Below are 20,561 nucleotides of genomic sequence, written 5' to 3' on the forward strand. Positions count from 1 at the left end.
TCATGCCAGACATGACTGTATGATCCAGGACAAGGCTGCAATGATAATTGTTCAGAAACTACAGAAGAAAGCAAGTTTTCAAAAGTTAATTTCCAGTGGAATGAAGGGAACACAGGAAGAGAAGTAGGGTATTTAGCTCCTCGCTTCTCTTCCTCCATTCAATGAGATCATGGCTGATTTGTGACCTAAGTCCACATGCCTGTCTTTGCCCCATATTCCATAATACCTTTGACTAACAAAAATTCTATCCATCTCAGATTTAAAATTAACAAATTGATCTAGCATCAATTACCATTTGCACAAGAGAGTTCCAAACTTCTACCACCCTTTGCATACAGGATTGTTTCCTAACTTCAGTTCTGAAAGATTTGGCTCTAATTTTTTGACTGTGTTCCCAAGTCTTAGACTCCCCAACCAGTGGAAAAAGTTTCTCTCCATCTACCCTATCTGTTCCCCTGAATCAATTGACCCCTCACCCTTCCAAATTCAAGGGAATACAACCCCAGTTTATGTGATCTCTCCTAGTGCTTTGATTTTTGAAGTCCAGGTATCAATACGCTGTGCTCCCTCAGGTCTGGTGGAAAATTTGCTCAGAATAACCAGTGCTTTGTATAATTGAAGCAGGAGTTCTCTACCCTTGTATTCCAGTCCTCTAGATATAAAAGTCAACATTCCATTAGCCTTTTTCATCTCATTATTTTCTACCTGTTCATGACATCTTAACGATCCTCAAGTATCTTTGGACTCAACTGTATTCTAGCTTTCTGCAATTGAGAAAGTACCCTGTTCTAACCTTTTTAACTCCAAAGTGGACAACCTCAATTACCTACATTAAAATTCAGTTGTCATATTTTGCCCACTCACTTAATCTATCAATAAATCTCAGTGCTTCCATCTACACTGCTTACAATGCTACCCACCTTTGTATCATTTGTAACATTAACTTTAGAGAATGACAAATCTCAAGTTGAAACTATTCCTTTGTATAGTACAACATGAGTGTAGAATCTGACATTCAACCATAGACCCTTATACTTCTGAAATTCCTAAATTGGCCATGGAATTAGAAGAAAATTAAAGACTGTATATTAAAGAGAAAAGCATGTTCAGGGCACGTTCAATTATTTTTAAACAGCCATAATCTAAAAACGTTCAAAAAATCAAATGCAAATTGACATCACAGATATCAACAACCAAACAGGATAACTCCCAATGCATAGGTAGAACTGAATCCTCTAACTTCCAAGTTGTCCAAGAAAAATAAAAGCCCCTACAATTGTGTTTTTCTTATGTGCTTTTTACTTTAAACCCATCATATCCCCAAATATGTGCTTTGATTAAATAGGAAATTCACTAAATACATCTAAAAAAATGTTTAACAATACTGAAGGTGCCTTGTTATTTTGCTAAGTACTATCTGCTTCATAGCTAGTTATTAACACTAAAAATCACCACCTTACTGAATTAATCTCATGTCACTCCCATGTCAGAGTACTTGCTCACCGAGAGGTTTCAAAACAGATATTTGGCAAAGCAATTTCTTTTGCATTTAATGCAAGAGTTATTGGAATTGGGGAATGGAACATTTCAGGCAGTCTCTCTGACCAAGATCACTAACTTTTTGCAGTTGGTGAACCCAACCTGTGCTGTGCTCAGGCCCAACTAGGTTGAGAGTAAGATCGCCTATTCAGAATGCTGCTAGAACATTCTGCTATATAACAGACTGACAAGCCCATGTAGATACAGGTATGTAAAAAAAAAAATTGTCCTCAGGAGGTAAGCGAGGCAGCATTTATTGCCCACTCTTGTCGGGCAATTGAGAATAACAAGGATTACCCTGAGCAACATTTATCCTCAACCTCACCAAAAGCAGACTACACGAGGCAAAATTTTTAGCTCAGCGGGCGGGTGTCCGACCTGCTCGAGCATAAAATGACGCACAATAATGTCGGGCAAGCGTCCCAATGCCAATGCACAGTCGCACAATATTTCGCTCGGCAGCATGCCCAGCGATAAATATGTTTTATTTTTCATATCTTTATTTTTTTTTTTTAAAAACTCTTAATCTTGGAGGCAGCTCTGTGCCTCAGGGAGATTATCAAGTGCGCAAACGCCAAGTTCGCGCTCGCCATAGCTCATCCTCCTCCCCCCGCCCACACAGGCAGCGTTGAGCGCTGCCGCTCACGTTTCATGATGGGCGGGTCTTAATGGGCCCGGCAGCGTGAAATCGCCTTCAGGCCTCAATCTCAGGCGGCGGTCGGCTTCTCAACCACCCCCACTTGGCAAGAGCTAAATTCTGCCCATGGTCTTTTACCTCATTGCTGCTTGTGGGACATGGCTGCATTTCCCTGCAACAGTGACTGAACTGCAAACGAGTACTTAAACAAAAGCAAAATGCTGTGAATGCTGGAAATTGGACTCAAAAATAGAAAATTTGGTGCCACTCTCAGGTCAGGTAACATCTATGGAAAGAGAAATAGTGCTAATGTGGTGAATTTCTACCCTCCTAAAACAGTAGGTTGGAGTCAGGTGGGATAGGGTGGTGGAATCAGATTCAATAACTTTCAGTAAAAGGGCGCGTGAGGAAACAGACGACTATGTCGGAGTAAGACTGAGACCGAGCAAGTAGTGAATTAGGTTCAAGTGGGAAGCTCTGATTAGTCCATAAGTAACAATGGCAGGACACGTGTTACGCTGCAGCTGTGGAATCTGGCAGCTTTTGGACGCCAAGGTTGGCCACGACAAACACATCTGCAGAAAGTGTAAGCAGAGAAATTCTGGATCAGGATTATTGATCTTGAAGCCGAACTGCAGACATAGATACAGGAGGAGGAGAAATGCCTGGGCACTTTGTTCCAGAAGATGGTCACACTTCAGAAAAGGGTTGTCTGTTTTGGTCAGCAGTGAGAGACAGGAGGATGTGACCATGAGTGAGGCAGTTAAGTGGACCGAGCAGACAGTAGAGGAGGAGCCTCAGACTTTGCAATTGTCAATGCTCACAACCTGTGTGGACAAAAGCAAGGTCTGCAAGGTGGTAATGAGCAGGCTGGCCATGGCACAGGGTGCCATTCAAGCAGGGGGAGCAAACAGAAATGTAGTGGTAGTGGGGGACAGTATAGTGAGGGGGATTGACACTGTTTTCTGCAGCAAACAGCGGGAGTCCAGAAGACTGTGTTGCCAGGGTTCAGGACATGAGCTCAGGGCTGGAGAGAAAGTTGCTGTGGGAGGGAGAGGTCATAGTCCATGGAGGTACCAATGACATAGGCAGGACAAGGAAAGAAGTTCTGCAGAGTTAGTATGGGAGGCTATGCACCAGATTAAGAAGAACCTCAAAGGTAAGAATCTCTGGATTATTACCCGAACCACATGCAAATTGGCATGGGCAAATAAGATTAGAGAGATGACTATGTGGCTCAAAGACTAGTGTGGGAGAAAAAGGTTCCAGTTCGCGGGGTACTGGCACCAGTACTGGAGAATGTGGGTTCTGTACCATTAGGGCAGCTTACACCTAAACCCTGCTGGGATGAGTGTTCTTGCGAATCGCATAACCAGGAAAGTAGACAGGGCTTTAAACTAAACTGTTGGGTTGGGGCGGGGCGGGTGTGTGTGTGTGTGTGTGTGTGTGTGTGTGTGTGTGAGGGAACAAGCTTGGGTACATATGGCAAATCAAGGGGTAGGGTACATTGAAGGCAGGAAACTATATTAGTGATATGGGACAAGAGGGTCATAGAATAGCGAGGAGGGACAGAGAGATAAAACCTAAGAACACACCAAGAGTCCAGACTAGATGTTACAAACATAATAAAAAGACAAAACTAAAAGCTCCGTATCTGAATGCTCGTAGCATTCATAACAAAATTAATGAATTGATAGCATACACTGAAGTAAATAAATATGATCTGATAGCCATTACGGAGACGTGGCTGCAGGATGACAAGGATTGGGTCCTGAAAATTGAGGGGTATATGATATTCAAGAAGAATAGGAAGGTTAGGTAAAGGTGGAGAGGTTACACTGTTGGTTAAGGATGGCATTGGTGCAATAGTTAGAAATGACCTTGGTTCAGGAGATAAAGATGTAGAATCAGTTTGGGTGAGGAGGAGGAATAGTAGGGGAAAGAAGTCACTAGTTGGAGTGGTCCACAGATCCCCTAACAGTAAGCACAATGGAGGACAAAACATACAAGAATACTGGTTCCTTGCGATAAATGGACAGCAATAATCATGAGTCATTTAAATCTACATATGAGGCTTTGTGGGGAAGGTGTTAGAATCGATCATTAAAGAGGTTATAGCTGGGCACTTAGAGAAACTCAAGGTAATCAGGAACAGTCAGCATGGTTTCGAGAAAGAGAAATCATGTTTAGACCATTTATTACAGTTCTTTGAAGGAGTAACATGTGCAGTAGATAAAGGGGAGCCTGTAGATGTGCTATACTTGGATTTCCAGAAGGCATTTGATAAGCTGCCACATCAAAGGTTATTGCGGAAAATAACAGCTCATGGTGTATGGGGTAACATATTACCATGGATAGAAGATTGGCTGTCTGGAAGAAAACAGAGTATGCATAAATGACTCTTTCTGATTAGCAGGATGTGACAAGTGGAGTCCCATAGAGGTCTGCGCTGGGACCGCAACTTTTTGACAAATATGTCAATGACTTAGATGAGGGGAGCGAAGGCATGGTAGCTAAATTTGCAGATGACACAAAGATAGGTAGGAAAGTATGTTGTGAAGAGGACATAAGAAGGTTGCAGACGTTTATAGGTAGATTGAGTGAGTGGGCAAAAATTGAGCAAAAGGAGTATAATGTGGGAAAATGTGAAGTTCTTCACTTTGACAGGAAGAATAAAAGAGTATTACTTAAATGGAGAACAGCTGCAGAATTCCGAGGTGTAGAGGGATCTAGGCGTTCTACTGCAGGAGTCCCAAAAAGTTAGTATGCAGGTACAGCAAGTAATTAAGGCGGCTAATGGAATGTTATCCTTTATTACGAGAGGAATCGAACACAAAAGTAAGGATGTTATGCTTCAGTTACACAGGGCATTGGCGAGACCGCATCTCAAATACTGTGTACAGTATTGGTCTCCTTATTTAAGGAAGGATGTAAATGCGTTGGAGGCAGTTCAGAGGAGGTTTACTAGATTGATATCAGAAATGAGTGGGTTGTTTTACGAGGAAAGGTTAGACAGGCTGGGTTTGTTTCCACTGAAGTTTAGAAGAGTGAGGGGTGACTTGATTGAAGTATACAAGATGCTGAATGGTCTTGACAAGGTGGACTGGAAAGGATGTTTCCTCTTGTGGAATAGATGGGAATGTGGAATTCAAAACACAAACAGAAGTCATGATCTTATTGAATGCAGGAGAAGGCTTTAGGGGCCGAATGGCCTACTTATGCTCCTATTTCATATGTTTGTAAAAGGGAAGTTGATAAACATTTGAAGAGTAAAACATTGTAGAGTAACGGGGAAAGGGCAGGGGAGTTGAACTAATCAGCTAGCTCTTTCAAATAGCTGACAGATCTGATGGGCTGAATAGCCTCCTTCTGTCCTGTATCATTCTATGATTCTATGAATTCAGTTTCACTATCCACAAATGCTGGCTGGCCTGATTGTTTCCAATATTTTATCTCAAAAATACTTAATTGGTTATAAAGTGCTGTGAAGCATCCTGTGGTCAGGAAAGGTGCTACATAAGTCCAATTTATGTCCATCTTGCTTTATTTCTGATGTCAGTTTTGAAATTGCCAGATTTATTAAATTCAATTTCACAAATTGATTTGACACCTAGTCCACTACGCTACAGTACCCATCATTGAGAAAGTGTGTGTCCACCTTCAAGTAATGACAGCAAAGGTGATTGGTTTTAAATTAGGCTATCATGAGAGCTTCTGGGGAAATGAACATTGACCTGGTTAATTCAGTGCTAGTGCTTACGCAGAAGTACAGCACTGAAAAAATATTTTTTGGGTGATATAAAACAGCATTGCACAGTGGCCCAAATGGAAATGGGTGATGCTCACAATACTCTGGACTGTGAGAAAGTTAGGTTTATTTAATGGTTGTACCCTCTCATGTTGGTCACTAGCAAGTGTAGAGCCATTCTCTCTCCTTAATAATGGGCCTTTGATCAAGCTGTGGGGACCACATTGAACAGTTTGTTAGTTTGAGTGTATATGGTGTTTTACCATCAAGTGCCTAACCTTTCTACTTAATAGGCCTTTCATACAAATTGGCTTTAGTAGCATTCAACCTATGCAATTGTGCTACAATTTATATCAGATGGGCATTGGACTATAAAAACAGCTATGCAAAAACAACTTACATTTATATAGTATTTCACAAAGATATATTTAGGAAAAAATTTATAGCTCAGATTCCTTTCTTTTTGGAATGTTATGAATCCTAACATTGTAAACAAGTTAATGGAGATGCATAGTGTTTTTGTGAATAACTAAAAATCTATAACAAAGGCACTCCTCCCATGCCAGTCATATCAATTTGTAAAAATCTTTACAAGGTTATGGTAGTTCTGCGGGGAAGAATGAAATAGCACTTGTAATGTGTTTCATGGTATTATAATTTGAAACAAACATTGCATGACTTTTGCGGTCTAAAAATGATCTCACTTCAATGAAAAATATAATCCCACCTTTTGGATCATAGAAATCTTTTATTCAGTATTGAAAATTTTGTTTATTTTGCCATACTAATTCAAATATTCCCCTCTCAAACAGCTCTCAAGATAGGAAGCAATTTGTATAAAGATATGCTGTAGAGAATGATGTATTGTTCTTGGGTAGTTTCTTGACTCCCCACTTTCCAGATGCTATCTCACATTGTCACTAATTTTCCTCATTTACTCCTTACTACTTAAATTCTCATTAGCTCTTACTACGACCACCAAAATCATTTTTTCTTGATTGCTTGTTCTCCGAGAAGAGTGACCTCCTCATTCTTGGCATGATAAAACCATACAAGTCAGGGAACTGTTTAATCAGTATTAAATTGAATTCCATAGGAACTTTCAAAAGGCAAATGAACATGCACTTGGAAGAGGGCGCACATTTGCAAGGTCTTGGGGAAAAGCAGAGGAATGGAACTAATCGGATTGCTCTTCAAAAAGCGCGCATTGGCATGATGTTCTCTAACTCTATGATTCTAAGAGCTTTAACTGTTATGTCTTGTGAAGAAGCAGAAACGCTAAAAGGAAATGGCAAGTATGAGTAAAGGAAAAGGTTGGGTAAGGCGAGAGTTCAATCTACTAAGTGAAAGCAGGAAAAATCTCAAATTTAGTAGGCTAGCGTAGTGATCAGGCTTTGTTTATTATATTTGGAGTCAGAGATTCTGAGACCATCCTTAAGACTTATGCAGTAGCACAACAGTCATTAATACCTTTGTCTTGATATTCTCAGAAAGCAACGGTAAACAGTAGCTCAAGTGCGACTAAAGTAGTTGTTGTAAAACATGTTGCAATAACTATCTTATACTAATTTTAAAATCCAATTATTGGATGCATAGAATAGTTGCCAAATATATCGCAAATAAATTCAACTCTTCCTGATGCTCAGATCTTACGAACAAATAAAAACAGAAATGTCTCACTCAAAATAATTTGCAGGACACAATATGCATTCTTTACTCTTACCGTGTCAATCATTCTACGAGCTTCCTCTTCTTCTGTATTGGAATTTTCAAGCTCAATAGTGTATGTTCCTTTATCACTTTGATCATCGTCATTTTCCTTTGTGGCTGCCGGCGAAATTGTTTGTTGTTCCAGCTGTTGGCTATAGCTTTGTCTGTGCCCAGTGCTACCAGAACTTCTCAGCTGTATTATTTGAGCAGATACTAAAGGAACTGATGGTTCATCAGATTTGTGTTTTTGCAAATATTTGGTTTGATGAAGCTCATGTACACTGTGTGATGATTTAGCATGAAGAGGACTTGGCTGATGTGTTAAAGAAGTTGTCTTTGATTCAGCTGCAATACCTTTTGGCCTGTCTGGTTTTGCAGGTGGAAATGGATGAGGACCTTCTTGGGGTATAGCTGCTGCAATTTGTGTGAAAGAATAGGATCGTCGCTTGCGTGGATTTTCCTCATCAAAGAACTCTATCATAAAGGCAGTCCTACTCATTGATGGAACCTCATGGGCCTTTTCTGAAGTTGCAGTCTTTTGGTGATGAAGCCTCTGTTGTTCTGCACGATACATTCTCAATTGACCTTCAAGAGAAGCAGGTTTGTGAGGACGCCTTTGACCATTTCCATTTTCTGTATCACTTTGCGTTCCATCGTCATGTTTACTTCCTAAACAAGAAACCAAGCATGAGAATATAATTTCTAAAAACCCATAGAAATATCTGCTCGTGTCTTATGTTCAGTGAAAGAAGACCATGGCAAGATAACATTTAGCAATTCCTCACAAATATGCAATGTCAGATTTGGTGTGTGCTGCAGCGATGGTCACAAACATTACGTAACACAGTCCAAACAATAAACCTTTAAATAAGTGAACAATGGCTTGTGGGTAGAACTGAGATGGTATTATTCTCCAAACTCTCGCTTTTGCCCAAGTAACAAACCAAGTTGCTGTCCTAGCACAGATGAGCCAGGAAGTACAGCTGTGCTATTCTTGCTTTGTGTACCATGCTTACCAAGCTAAGGCTAATTCATTACTTTGTTTTCAAAAGGAAAAATGCTAAATGCTACAACAAATATATATATCTTGTTAAGGGACACTTACTATAATAAAAACTAAATTTACAAAGGGAGAAGTAGCAATTTCAACACAAATGATAACAAAGTTTGCCAAATACTTTTTTTTGCTCTTGATGACCATGCCATTTAAAGAAATCCCACTAATAATTGTTTGAAATGTTCTTCTCTGCCCATCAGTAATAATTCCTTGACTCTACCTAAAAATGTTAACTCAGCAGTTAATAAACACTAAAATATAAAAAAAACTAATCAAAAAGCACTTAAGTCTACAGGCTGTCTCGCCATTTTGATAAAGTGACGGCCGCAAGATACTTTTAAAAAAGGTAGAGGAAGCAAAACAAAGGCATACACTTTAAATTAAGCTTAGAGAGGAACAAGAACAAGTAGCATATGAATTGCAAATTAACAGCACTGATTGCTGGTTCAAAAGGGCCCAAACATACTGGAGACAGTAAAGAAGTCAGTTGTTTGATTTATACTGTTGAGAAGGGATAAGTGACTTTACTTGATCCGAATATCAATTTTTCTATGGAATATGCAACAATCCTCACTTAAAAACATGTCAAAATATTAAATCTAACTGTTCAGCAGAAGTTCTGAAGAAACGTTCTTGACCTGAAATGTTAACTGTTTCTCTCTCCACAGATGCTGCTGGACCTGCTGAGTATTTCCAGCATTTGTTTTTATTTCACAAGGGATGGTCAAACTTTAAGAATTCAAAAAGAATGGGAGGTCTTCCAGATATCAGATAAATAATGTCTAACTGTGTATTAGTTTAACAAAATGAATTTGGAGTTGCTAAGTGATAAATAAGTAATCCAATTTAATTCTTGCATGCAACAACTCTGACATCTTAAACTTACCCATCAAGCTCTGGGCATGTGCTCTCTTGTCCTGCTGCTCTAAATATTCTTCTGGGTTTACTTCCTCTATCTTATATACTTTCATAAAGCATCCTCAGAGACCCTTCTTTCTCTCTCTCTCTGAGACTAAGAAACCCTGGATTATCGCATGGTTTCTCAAAGCTGGAATTGGGCAAACAGTATTTTGCAAAAGTGCACACATCTCTTTAGCAATTGAAATCACAGTTGCTTGAATGCTCTGTTTAGTATCCTTGCTCATGCACTCAGTTCTCATCTAGCAATAGCAAAGAACAAGACCAGAGTAAAAACTGACAGCCTCCTCCTAATGGAAATATGAATTGTATACTCAGTTTCCATCTTCCCAAAATATAAAACTTTTCTTTTTGGACAAATTTATCAGTTAGTGAACAGACTTGAGCCCTGAAACATGTGGATGGGCACCAGACTTGTTCATCTGAATTTCCTCTCTCCACCACGCCAGAGAAGATGATTCATCTACCTTAAACTGGCTAAAATCAAACAAAGAAAAGGCCAAATAAATATGACAAGCATTCATATACCATTATACTTCTGAACAATTTTGGAGCCCTTTTGTGCTTAAATGCTCCCACCACCTGCCACATCATGAGTTTGTGTAAATTGCAATATTTTTCATCTCAACTATGGGTGACCACCTTCCTGACTTCAGGAAGGAAGCATGAATTTCTTGCAGGTTAAAACAAGGTTAAATTTAGAAAAAATGGTTGTTATAACTTGATTCTTTACTGGAGGGAGAATATAATCTTGAATGTTGAGTTATTGAATATTAATGTTCATTAATGAGTTTGACTTTAGATTTCACTTTCTGTATTGTGAACCAGCACACCCAAGTTTCTCAAATTGGCTGCCACAGACATCAGAATTGTGCTTTCTCTGCCTAAACCCTTTTCGCTCCCTTTCCCCATCTATTAGTTATAAAAATACATGGGGTATGTCTTTTTTCCATGATAAACTGGATCGGTACCAATTGAAGAAAAAGTTTGGTCATTTAAGTTTAGGATGTTCCATTCTTCATGCTTTGATAATAGTTGATAGGATAAGGTGTTTTTATTTTAACTAAGTGAAAGCAATAAACCAAGTTCATTACCTGCTACAAATGTCGTTAGGGCCCTTATTCCCTTTCTTTTAGATGCATTATGTTTGCCTTGCAGAAATTTTCTTTTAAAAATGGACCTCATTTTGAAATCTAAATCTTTCCATATTCCACACTTTTCTTCAAACATTTCTTCTCCGCCGATGCTGCCAGACTTGCTGAGTTTTTCCAGGTAATTCTGTTTTTATTTTGTTTTGGATTTCCAGCATCCGCAGTAGCTTTTAGCTTTTTGTTTTTATCCCTCATGCCTACCCTGGCCTTGTTGTTAGTGACCTCAAGATCTATTTTGTTACCCTCCTATTTTGACAAAGCATTGAACATTTCACCCTATGCCTGGTACTAAATATACCTTTAAGGCAACTTAGGAGATTGTTCTGATGAAGAGTCATCATGAAATGTGAGGGGTATAGACAGAGTAAATGCGAGTAGGCTCTTTCCACTTAGATTAGGAGAAATAAACACGAGAGGACATGGCTTTAGAGTGAAAGGGGAAAGGTTTAGGGGGAACATTAGGGGGAACTTCTTCACTCAGAGAGTGGTGAAAGTGTGGAACGAGCTACCATCTGACGTGGTAAATGCGGGCTCACTCTTAAGTTTTAAGAATAAATTAGATAGATACATGGATGGGAGAGGTCTGGAGGGTTATGGACGAGGTGCAGGTCAATGGGACTAGCAGAATAATATTTCGGCACAGACTAGAAGGACCGAATGGCCTGTTTTCTGTGCTGTAGTGTTCTATGGTTCTATGACCTAAAACATTAAATCTTGTTTCTCTCCACAGGTGCTTTGACCTGAAAATTTCCAGCATTTTCCCTTTTTGTTTAGTATAAACCAAATTGTAATTTCCCAAATTGACTATTCTACATCACAGGTTAGGAAAGAGATGAAGTATTTCCTGTTTCTAACTAGGAAGGCATTTGAGACACTATTTGTCTCAGCATTTTTTGGCCTATAATATTAATGGAAAATGACTCATTCTCAGTTCCTCATTCAGTATTAGAAGAATGGGTATGATTATATGGACGTGTCACAAGATGCTTAAAGGTACAATTTCAACAAGCAGCTTAACTGTATTCTGACATTTTTGATATATACATGCACCTAGTTATGTTGAAATATTTTGAAGCCAAGCCATCTGTTTCAAATTGTAGATAACCAAACCATGGAAAGCTAAACTTTTAATTTTAACAGGGTCAATTAACTAATTATTGTTCTGTGATATATCTATATACGCTTGACATTTTATAATCGCCTGGCTTTCAAAATATATTGCAAAAGGTGATCTTTCAAAAAAAAAATCAACATTAAAAATGTCTCAATGATACATTTAGTTATTAATCACACTAGATGGTGTTCTTACATAGAAACCAAACATATTTAAGTTATTTAATGCACTGAATTAACTGCATCAAAATAGTAACTAAGTACAAACTACTTAATGGATGTACATGAGGAGAGATAGATAAAATAAAATGAACGAACATCCATTTACTGGGGGAATTAGTAGTCCTTTCAAATTTCACACTCTATGAAGCAATAAATCAATAAATCCGTCCTTCAAAAAGTAAACAACTTGCATTAAAATAATGCTTTTAATTTAGAAAACTGTTGCAAGTTACTATGAGATGTAATCAGCTCAACATGGATGCCAGAGAAGGGTACATCAAGAAGAGCAACAAAAATCTTGGATTATAAATTGGATCTTAAAAAAGGTTGTCAAGGAGTTTAGGGAAAAAAATTCTAGACCATGGGTCTTTAGAGACTGAAGGCACAGCCTCCAATGTTGGGGGCCAAGATAGGGTGAATGCACAAAAGGAAGAGTTGAAAGAACAAAGAACTCTGGGTTGCTGTATGGCTGGAAGAAATCACCAAGACGGGAGAAGCAAGGCCAGAAGGAATGAAAACATGAAAATTTTAAATTGGAAGGCTGAGGCTGCAGGTAAATCAGTATGGACACTGGTGAAAGGTCAGCAGTATTTGGCATGGGATAGGATAAAGGTAGCAGTGTTTTAGATAAAATGAAGTTTACATAGTGTTGAAGATAGGTGGTCAGCCAAGAGAACTCTGCCTCCTTGACGTTCAACTATTGCAAATAATGATTCAGTGTTTCTACAGCCAATGGACACAGGCAAGATGTGTTATGGAGGTGGTAGTAGACGATCTGTGTGATAGTGAAGATATAGGACTGAAAGTTTAGTTTGGCATTGAGTAGGATGCAGAGGCTGCAAACAAACAGTCAGATTCAAGCTGAGACAGTGGTTGGGGGAAGCAATGGGCTCCCAATGTTTAATTGGAAGAAACTGCAATTCATCTAAAACTTGATGTCAGATAAGCGGTTGACAACATAGTGCATGCACTGAGGCAGCTGGTGGAGAGATAGAGTGGAGTGCAGTCATTATACATGTTGACATTTACCCCATCTTTTTATATAGTGTTACAAATGGACAACATGTAGATGAAGAAAAGGAAGGCAACAATTATAGATCCTTGCGGAACTCTAGAGTTAATTATGTAGGGACGGAGAGAAAAACCATTCTCAGAAATATTCTGCTATGAATGAACAGGTAAGACTGGAATCAAATAAAGGCAGTCTCATCGAAATGGACAATGGAAGGACAATATCAGAAGACGACGACGCAGTCATCCATGTCAAAGATTATAGTGAATTCGAGGACACCAACGGGAAAAGCACCAGTCACTGGATTTGCAACTTTGATTAGGGCCAATGCAGTGCTGTAATTGTAGCTTTGGAAAGGACAGGGAGGTTTGAGACAGCGAAATGGATGGTCTCAATATTAGTGAGAAAGTAGTTCATGAGCTTCATATTTGTGGTTTGATGTGGGAGTTGAGGGGATATGATAAAGGGGTTTACTGTGACAACTGATGAAGATTGAAGTTGGGGTTATCTTAGCCCTTCAGGATGATTGGTAGTTGGCAGTTTTAGAAGAGTGGAGTGAGGCCCAATAGCACTTGATGTGGCCCAGTCAGGTATGATGATGGGCAGTTAACTCAGACATCAGAATTAACAGGTAACCTTTTTAAAAGGGTGCACATCAGATTTTTGATAACTACTAAGAATTTTACCTTTTAATCGTCTCATCTGAACTGTGAGGTCACTCTTTATGCTTTTGCAATCATCATCCATTGACTCCCGTCTCATTCTAGGTGGGTCGTTTTGTGCCAACCAATCAGCCACTTTACTTTCTGCTGCTTTCATTGCAGCCTGGAGTCCAGACAGCTCTTTGGTGGCTGGGGGAGATTTTTTCTGCTTGTGACGCTGGTCAGAAGTGAATTTAGTGATGTGGTCTTTGATTGTCACTTTGCCTGGAGTATGATCATCAAATTCAATAGTAAACGAAGCGTGCCCTTGAACAACTGCACGAGAGGTTTCTGTATCCTTTGTAGGAATTTCATGAATTGAGCTTTCCACTGCTAGAGCAGGCTGATGAAATTCTTTCGTAGGGATTTCAAAATAGCTTGGCTCTCTACACAATGGATAAATTACTTCCTCTCCCAAGTCTTTGCTATCATTGCCAGGTTTACTGACTTCCTTGGCATCTTCTGAAAAAAAAATTAAGCCAGTGAAATTCATTATTTCTTAAGGGCTGAAGTCAAAAAAATCCACAAGATTTAAATCTTTCATGGAGTAGCTGTCAAAAACATTTCTTTCAAAGCTGTACCATTTCCCACAGAGAATCAGAAGTGACAACATTAATACTGTTCAAGGTTTGAGTGAAGCATGGCTGCTGACATACAATTTACAAACAAAAACCTAATTCTTTATTTTTCAGTGGAATTGTGCCTATGCAGCTTTCTTCAGTTTTTAATTCATGAAATTTCTTGTCAAGTGTCTAAATACAAAACCAAGTACAACAAAGTTTATCCAAATTCTAGTTTATATTAATGAAACAGTTTAAAATCATTCTCTTGCATTAATTAGAATAATAATGTAGCAACCTAATCTTGCAACATGATACATTAGAAGTTGACACTCGTAATTCCCCACATGAATTCTTTATTTCAAATGGGAGAGGTTCCAATGGAAGCCTAGCATTTGTGGGAGGGAAACAAAAGAAACAAAAATCTTTTCCAAAGTTTTATTTTATATAGCCAGGATGCAAGCGTGGGAAAATACCTATAGCAAGTGGAGGAGAAATCAACAGCACAACACAAGTTGAATATTAATTAAAAACAAAGTGCAGCAAAAACTCAGGAGGTCTGGCAGCATCTGTGGAAATGAGTCGAGTGTTCTCACCCCAAATTTCTTGAAATATTGTTGGTGGATGCAACATGTCTGTGACATTATTACAATTCCCGAACATCCTTCAGGAAGTCTAGAGACAATGGCTCAGTTGCAAACTATTTTACTCGTAGAATTTTCCTGCAAAAGCAACTGAAATGTACGTCTGTCATGGTTACTCTATAAATAGCTGCCTACAAGTTAATACTGCAGAGACTCACCACTTGGGCTCCCACCTCCTGTAGCACTACTTTCCATCTTCACACTCCTGGGCTTGGGATCTTGCTTGCTTGAATTTTCATCATCTGCATCATCTTCACCCCACCAAGCAGGCTGTCCATATAGAGGGGTACCACGGGCTACAGGCATAGCAGAAATATCTACTGGACATTAGGAAAAAACACCAAGGAGTATTAGTTCGCATGAACCATGTCTGCCAGCAAAGAAAATTGAGCACGAATCAAAATGTAAATAATATAATGAATTTGCAGAGAAACAATTCAATAAACTGAATTACAGGATCATTCAGTTTGAATCACAAAAAGCACACTTTCCCTGTGATAATATTCTCTGCAAGCAAGTTCAGCAAAAGGTTAAATCTATACTTATTAAATTTGTATTCCCTTGCTGATCAGCAGGACCTGTCTTAATACTTACTACAGAGGTACAGTAACCTTCTACGACACATTAAAAAAACAGTCCTATCACAGAAGTAAATATCTGAGCTTTTCTATGATATATTTTGAAGAGTTTAACACTGACTGAAGTTTGTTCACACTTGCATTGGCCACCTTGTGCAAATTGAGAACCATTACATCATTCAGCAGACTGCTTACAGCAAAGTGGCTGAAAAAGCTTTAGGCAGCTGACCACTTTTGAAACTCTAGCTCACAGCTACAACAGCAGTTTCAGTCTATGAGGCGTATCTTCATTATTGTAAACATTCTGCCAGTTAAAATTAGGACCTTGTGTAAATAAAGCACAGTTCGAATCAGTAAAGGTTAAAACAGAAAAGCTTCAATGGAAAAAAGAGGGAAATAAATGCAAGAAGAATTGATAAATGTTCATTAAAAGGATAGAAAATTTTAGAAGGAAGAAAATGAAACCAGGAAATTTAAAAAGTAATTGCAGTGCATCTCAATTCTAAAAAAATACTGTGCTGGCTACAGAATGTAATGCTATCAGCTACAAATTATTACACGTAATATATATAAGCTGAAGTTTTTGTCCTTAGAGTACAGAAGCCTAAGAGGAAATGTGATAAAAGAATTTCAAATCAGGAAGAGTTTACACAGAATAAATAAAGGAAACTGTTTCCATTGGTAGAAAGATCGATAACCAGAGGCCACAAATTTGAGGTGACTGGCAAAAGAACCAAAGGTGACATGAGGAAAAGCCTATTTGCTCATTGTGTAGCTCAGAAATGGAAAGCACTGCCGAATAGTGTGGTAGATATAAATTCAATAGCAGCCCTCAAAAAGGGAATTAGACAAATATCTGAGAAGAAATATTTACAGGGTTATGAGGAAAGAGTGGGACAGTGGGATCAACTGGGTTACTCTTTAAAAGGGCTAGTAGACTTGGTGCCCCTCCAGCTTAGATGCAACCCGTCCTTCTTGTACAGGTCCCACCTGCCCCAGAAGAGATCCCAATGATCCAGATATCGGAAACCCTCCCTCCTACGCCATCTGTTCAGCCACGTGTTGAAGACTGCAGCTTACCCTTTAAGGTTGTTTCTAAAAAGCTTTTTGTTTGAATGGTCCTCCTTATGTGCTGTAACATTATATGAAAATCACAATTCTTAGCTCTATAGTGTGAAGGTCCTCTATGCAGAGAGTATGAATGGGTGCAGATAATAATCAGCAGCAACAGCAGCTGCTTGCAAAAAAAAAATGCATTTGATGACTGCATTTTTAAGGTTTCAACTGTTTTAAAACCTCAGGAAGTGATTTCAAGGATGTAATCGAGTCTCAGAATTCAGATAATGTTTTAAACCACTCCAGATCCGCTCATGCTTCTATTGATTAAAACTCGACTAGATTGCTACTTTTGAATGTGTTTGAGGCAAAACAGTTGACAATTCTCTCAGTGCGGAGACCCTGACAAAACATGGAAGAGGAGATTGCATATTTTTGGTACGTGATCTGCATCGTCAAGGTCAATTTGTAACATGTATTCTGTATCATAGCTGAATTTTATATTGTATAATGTAGTTATACTTTGTATTTTCAGAATATATTGGTGAAAGTTAGCTGTGCACTACAAGAATTCATGAAACTTGCAACCCTGGTAATAAGCAATAACAAAACTAGTAACCTATTTAAACAAAAAGCTTTTTAGAAACAACCTTGAAGGGTAAGCTGCAGTCTTCAACACGTGGCTGAACAGATGGCATAGGAGGGAGGGTTTCCAATATCTGGATCATTGGGATCTCTTCCGGGGCAGGTGGGACCTGCACAAGAAGGACGGGTTGCATCTAAACTGGAGGGGCACCAATATCCTGACTGCGAGGTTTGCTAGTGTCACTCGGGAGGGTTTAAACTAGTATGGCAGGGGGGTGGGAACCAGAGCAATAGGTCAGCAGGTGAAATAAACGACTGGGAACCAGTGAATATAGCAAGTAGGACTAAGAGGAAGAGCAGGCAGGGAGGGAGAAATTACTGAACACAGTGGGACTGGGGGTCTGAAATGCATTTGTTTCAATGCGAGAAGTATAACAGGATGAGCTTAGAGCTTGGATTAGTACTTGGGACTATGTTGTTATTGTTATTACAGAGACTTGGTTGAAGGATGGACAGATTGGCAGGATTTAGATGTTTCAGGCAGGAGAGAGAGGGTTGTAGAAGAGGTGGGGGAGTTGCGCTGCTGGTTAAGGGGAATATCACAGCTGTATGACAGGAGGACACCTCGGTGGGCTCATGCAGCGAGGCAATATGGGTAGAGCTCTGGAATAGGAAGGGTGCAGTCACAATGTTGGGGGTTTACTATAGGCCTCCCAATTGCCGGCGGGAGATTGAGGAACAGTTATGTAGGCAGATTTTGGAAAGATGTAAAAGCAATAGGGTTGTTGTGGTGGGTGATTTTAACTTTCCCTATATTGACTGGGAATCACTTAGTGCTAGGGGTTTGGATGGTGCAGAATTTGTAAGGTGCATCCAGGAGGGCTTCCTGAGACAATATGTAGATAGTCCAACTAGGGAAGGGGCAATACTGGACCTGGTATTAGGGAATGAACCTGGCCAGATGGTCGAAGTTTCAGTAGGGGAGCATTTCAGGAAAAGTGACCACAATTCAGTAAGTTTCAAGGTACTGGTGGATAAGGATAACAGGAGTCCTCGGGTTAAGGTGCTTAATTGGGATAAGGCTAATTATAACAATATTAGGCAGGAACTGAGGAATCCAACTGGATGCGGATGTTTGAGGGCAAATCAACAACTGACATGTGGGGGGCTTTCAAACATCAGTTGATAAGAATTCAGGACTGGCATGTTCCTGTTAGGATGAAGGATAAGCATGGCAAGTTTCAGAAACCTTGGATAACGAAGGATATTGTGAGATTAGTCAAAAAGAAAAGGGAAACATTCGTAAGGGCTAGAAGGCTGGGAACAGATGAAGCCCGTGGAGAATATAAAGAAAGTAGGAAGGAACTTAAGCAAGGAGTCAGGAGGGCTAAAAGGGGTCATAAAAAGTCACTGGCAACCAGGATTAAGGAAAATCCCAAGGCCTTTTATACATATGTAAAAAGCAAGACGGTAGCCAGGGAAAGGGTAGGCCCACTCAGGGACAGAGGTGGGAATCTGTGTGTGGAGCCAGAAGAAATGGGAGAGATACTAAATGAATACTTCTCATCAGTATTCACCAAAGAGAAGGACTTAGCAGTCGATTTGTCTAGGGAAGAGTGTGTAGATAGCCTGGATCATGTTGAGATCAAAAAAGAGGTGTTAGGCATCTTGAAGAATATTAAGGTGGATAAGTCCCCAGAGCCAGATGGGATCTACCCCAGAGTACTGAGGGAGGCAAGGGAGGAGATTGCTGGGGCCTTAACAGAAATCTTTGTATCCTCACTAGCTACGGGTGAGGTCCCAGAGGACTGGAGAATGGCCAATATTGTTCCGTTGTTTAAGAAGGGTAGCAGGGATAATCCAGGAAATTACAGGCCGGTAAGCCTTACGTCAGTGGTAGGGAAATTATTGGAGAAGATTATTCATGACAGGATTTACTACCATTTGGAAGCAAATGGGCGTATTAGTGAGAGGCAGCATGGTTTTGTGAAGGGGAGGTCGTGTCTCACTAACTTGATCGAGTTTCTCGAGGAAGTGACAAAGATGATCGACGATGGAAGGGCAATGGATGTTATATACACGGATTTCAGTAAGGCCTTTGAAAAGGTCCCTCATGGCAGACTGGTACAGAAGGTAAAGTCGCACGGGATCAGAGGTGAGCTGGCAGGATGGATACGGAATTGGCTTGGTCATAGAAGACAGAGGGTAGCAGTGGAAGGGTGCTTTTCTGAATGGAGAGCTGTGACTAGTGGAGTTCCGCAGGGATCAGTGCTGGGACCTTTGCTGTTTGTGGTATACATAAATGATTTGGAGGAAAATGTAACTGGGCTAATTAGTAAGTTTGCAGACGACACTAAGGTTGGAGGAGTTGCAGATAGTGAAGAGGATTGTCAAAGGATACAATGGGATTTAGATCGGTTGGAGACTTGGGCGGAGAAATGGCAGATGGAGTTTAATCCAGAAAAATGCGAGGTAATGCATTTTGGAAGGTCTAATACAGGCAGGAATTATACAGTAAATGGCAGAACCCTTAAGTGCATCGACAGGCAGAGGGATCTGGGTGTACAGGTCCACAGGTCATTGAAACTGGCAACGAAGGTGGATAAGGTAGTCAGGAAGGCATATGGCATGCTTACCTTCATTGGCAGGGGTACTGAGTATAAAAGCTGGGAAGTCATGCTGCAGCAGTATAGAACCTTGGTTAGACCACACTTGGAATGTTGCATGCAATTCTGGTCGCCACATTACCAGAAGGATATGGAGGCGTTGGAGAGGGTGCAGAGAAGGTTTACCAGGATGCTGCCTGGTCTGGAGGTTATTAGCTATGAGGAGTGGTTGGAGAAACTCAGATTGCTCTCACTAGAACAACGGAGATTGAGGGGTGACTTGATAAAGTTTACAAAATTATGAGTGGCATGGACAGAGTAGATAGTCAGAAGCTTTTTCCCAGGGTGGAAGAGTCAATTACTAGGGGACATAGATTTAAGGTGAGAGGAGAAAACTATAGAGGAGATGTGCGGGGCAAGTTTTTTTACGCAGAGGGTAGTGAGTGTCTGGAATTCGCTGCCAGAGGAGGTGGTGGAAGCAGGTACGATAGTGGTGTTTAAGAGGCAGCTTGACAAATACATGAATAGGATGGGAATAGAGGGATACGGACCCCGGAAGTGCAAAATGTTTTAGTTGATGGGCAATGTGATCGGCGCAGGCTTGGAGGGCCGAAGGGCCTGTTCCTGTGCTGTACTTTTCTTTGTTCTTTGTTCAATACAGTGCCCAACCCCCCCTCCCCCACCGCACCACACACGCACACAAACACAAACAAATAAACTTCAT

At 40.0% G+C, this 20,561-nt stretch overlaps 1 protein-coding gene across 14 annotated transcripts in view; it reads right to left on the reverse strand.

Moving 5' to 3' along the window:
* The window catches only part of cep170aa (centrosomal protein 170Aa), a 119,111-nt gene that overhangs the window by 78,581 nt on the left and 19,969 nt on the right, over positions 1-20,561 (reverse strand). For 12 of the 14 annotated variants that reach the window (XM_078557362.1, XM_078557354.1, XM_078557367.1 and 9 more), the window contains 3 exons: positions 15,171-15,332; positions 13,794-14,270; positions 7,648-8,303 (listed from right to left, as the gene is read on the reverse strand). In XM_078557362.1, coding sequence (XP_078413488.1) covers positions 7,648-8,303; positions 13,794-14,270; positions 15,171-15,332 — 1,295 coding nt within the window. The remainder of the gene's footprint in view (positions 1-7,647; positions 8,304-13,793; positions 14,271-15,170; positions 15,333-20,561) is intronic. The other 2 variants (XM_078557355.1, XM_078557356.1) reach the window with 2 other exon arrangements.

This window comes from Cetorhinus maximus, chromosome 14, assembly GCF_964194155.1.
Source record: "Cetorhinus maximus chromosome 14, sCetMax3.hap1.1, whole genome shotgun sequence".
In the NCBI taxonomy this organism is placed as follows: domain Eukaryota; kingdom Metazoa; phylum Chordata; class Chondrichthyes; order Lamniformes; family Cetorhinidae; genus Cetorhinus; species Cetorhinus maximus.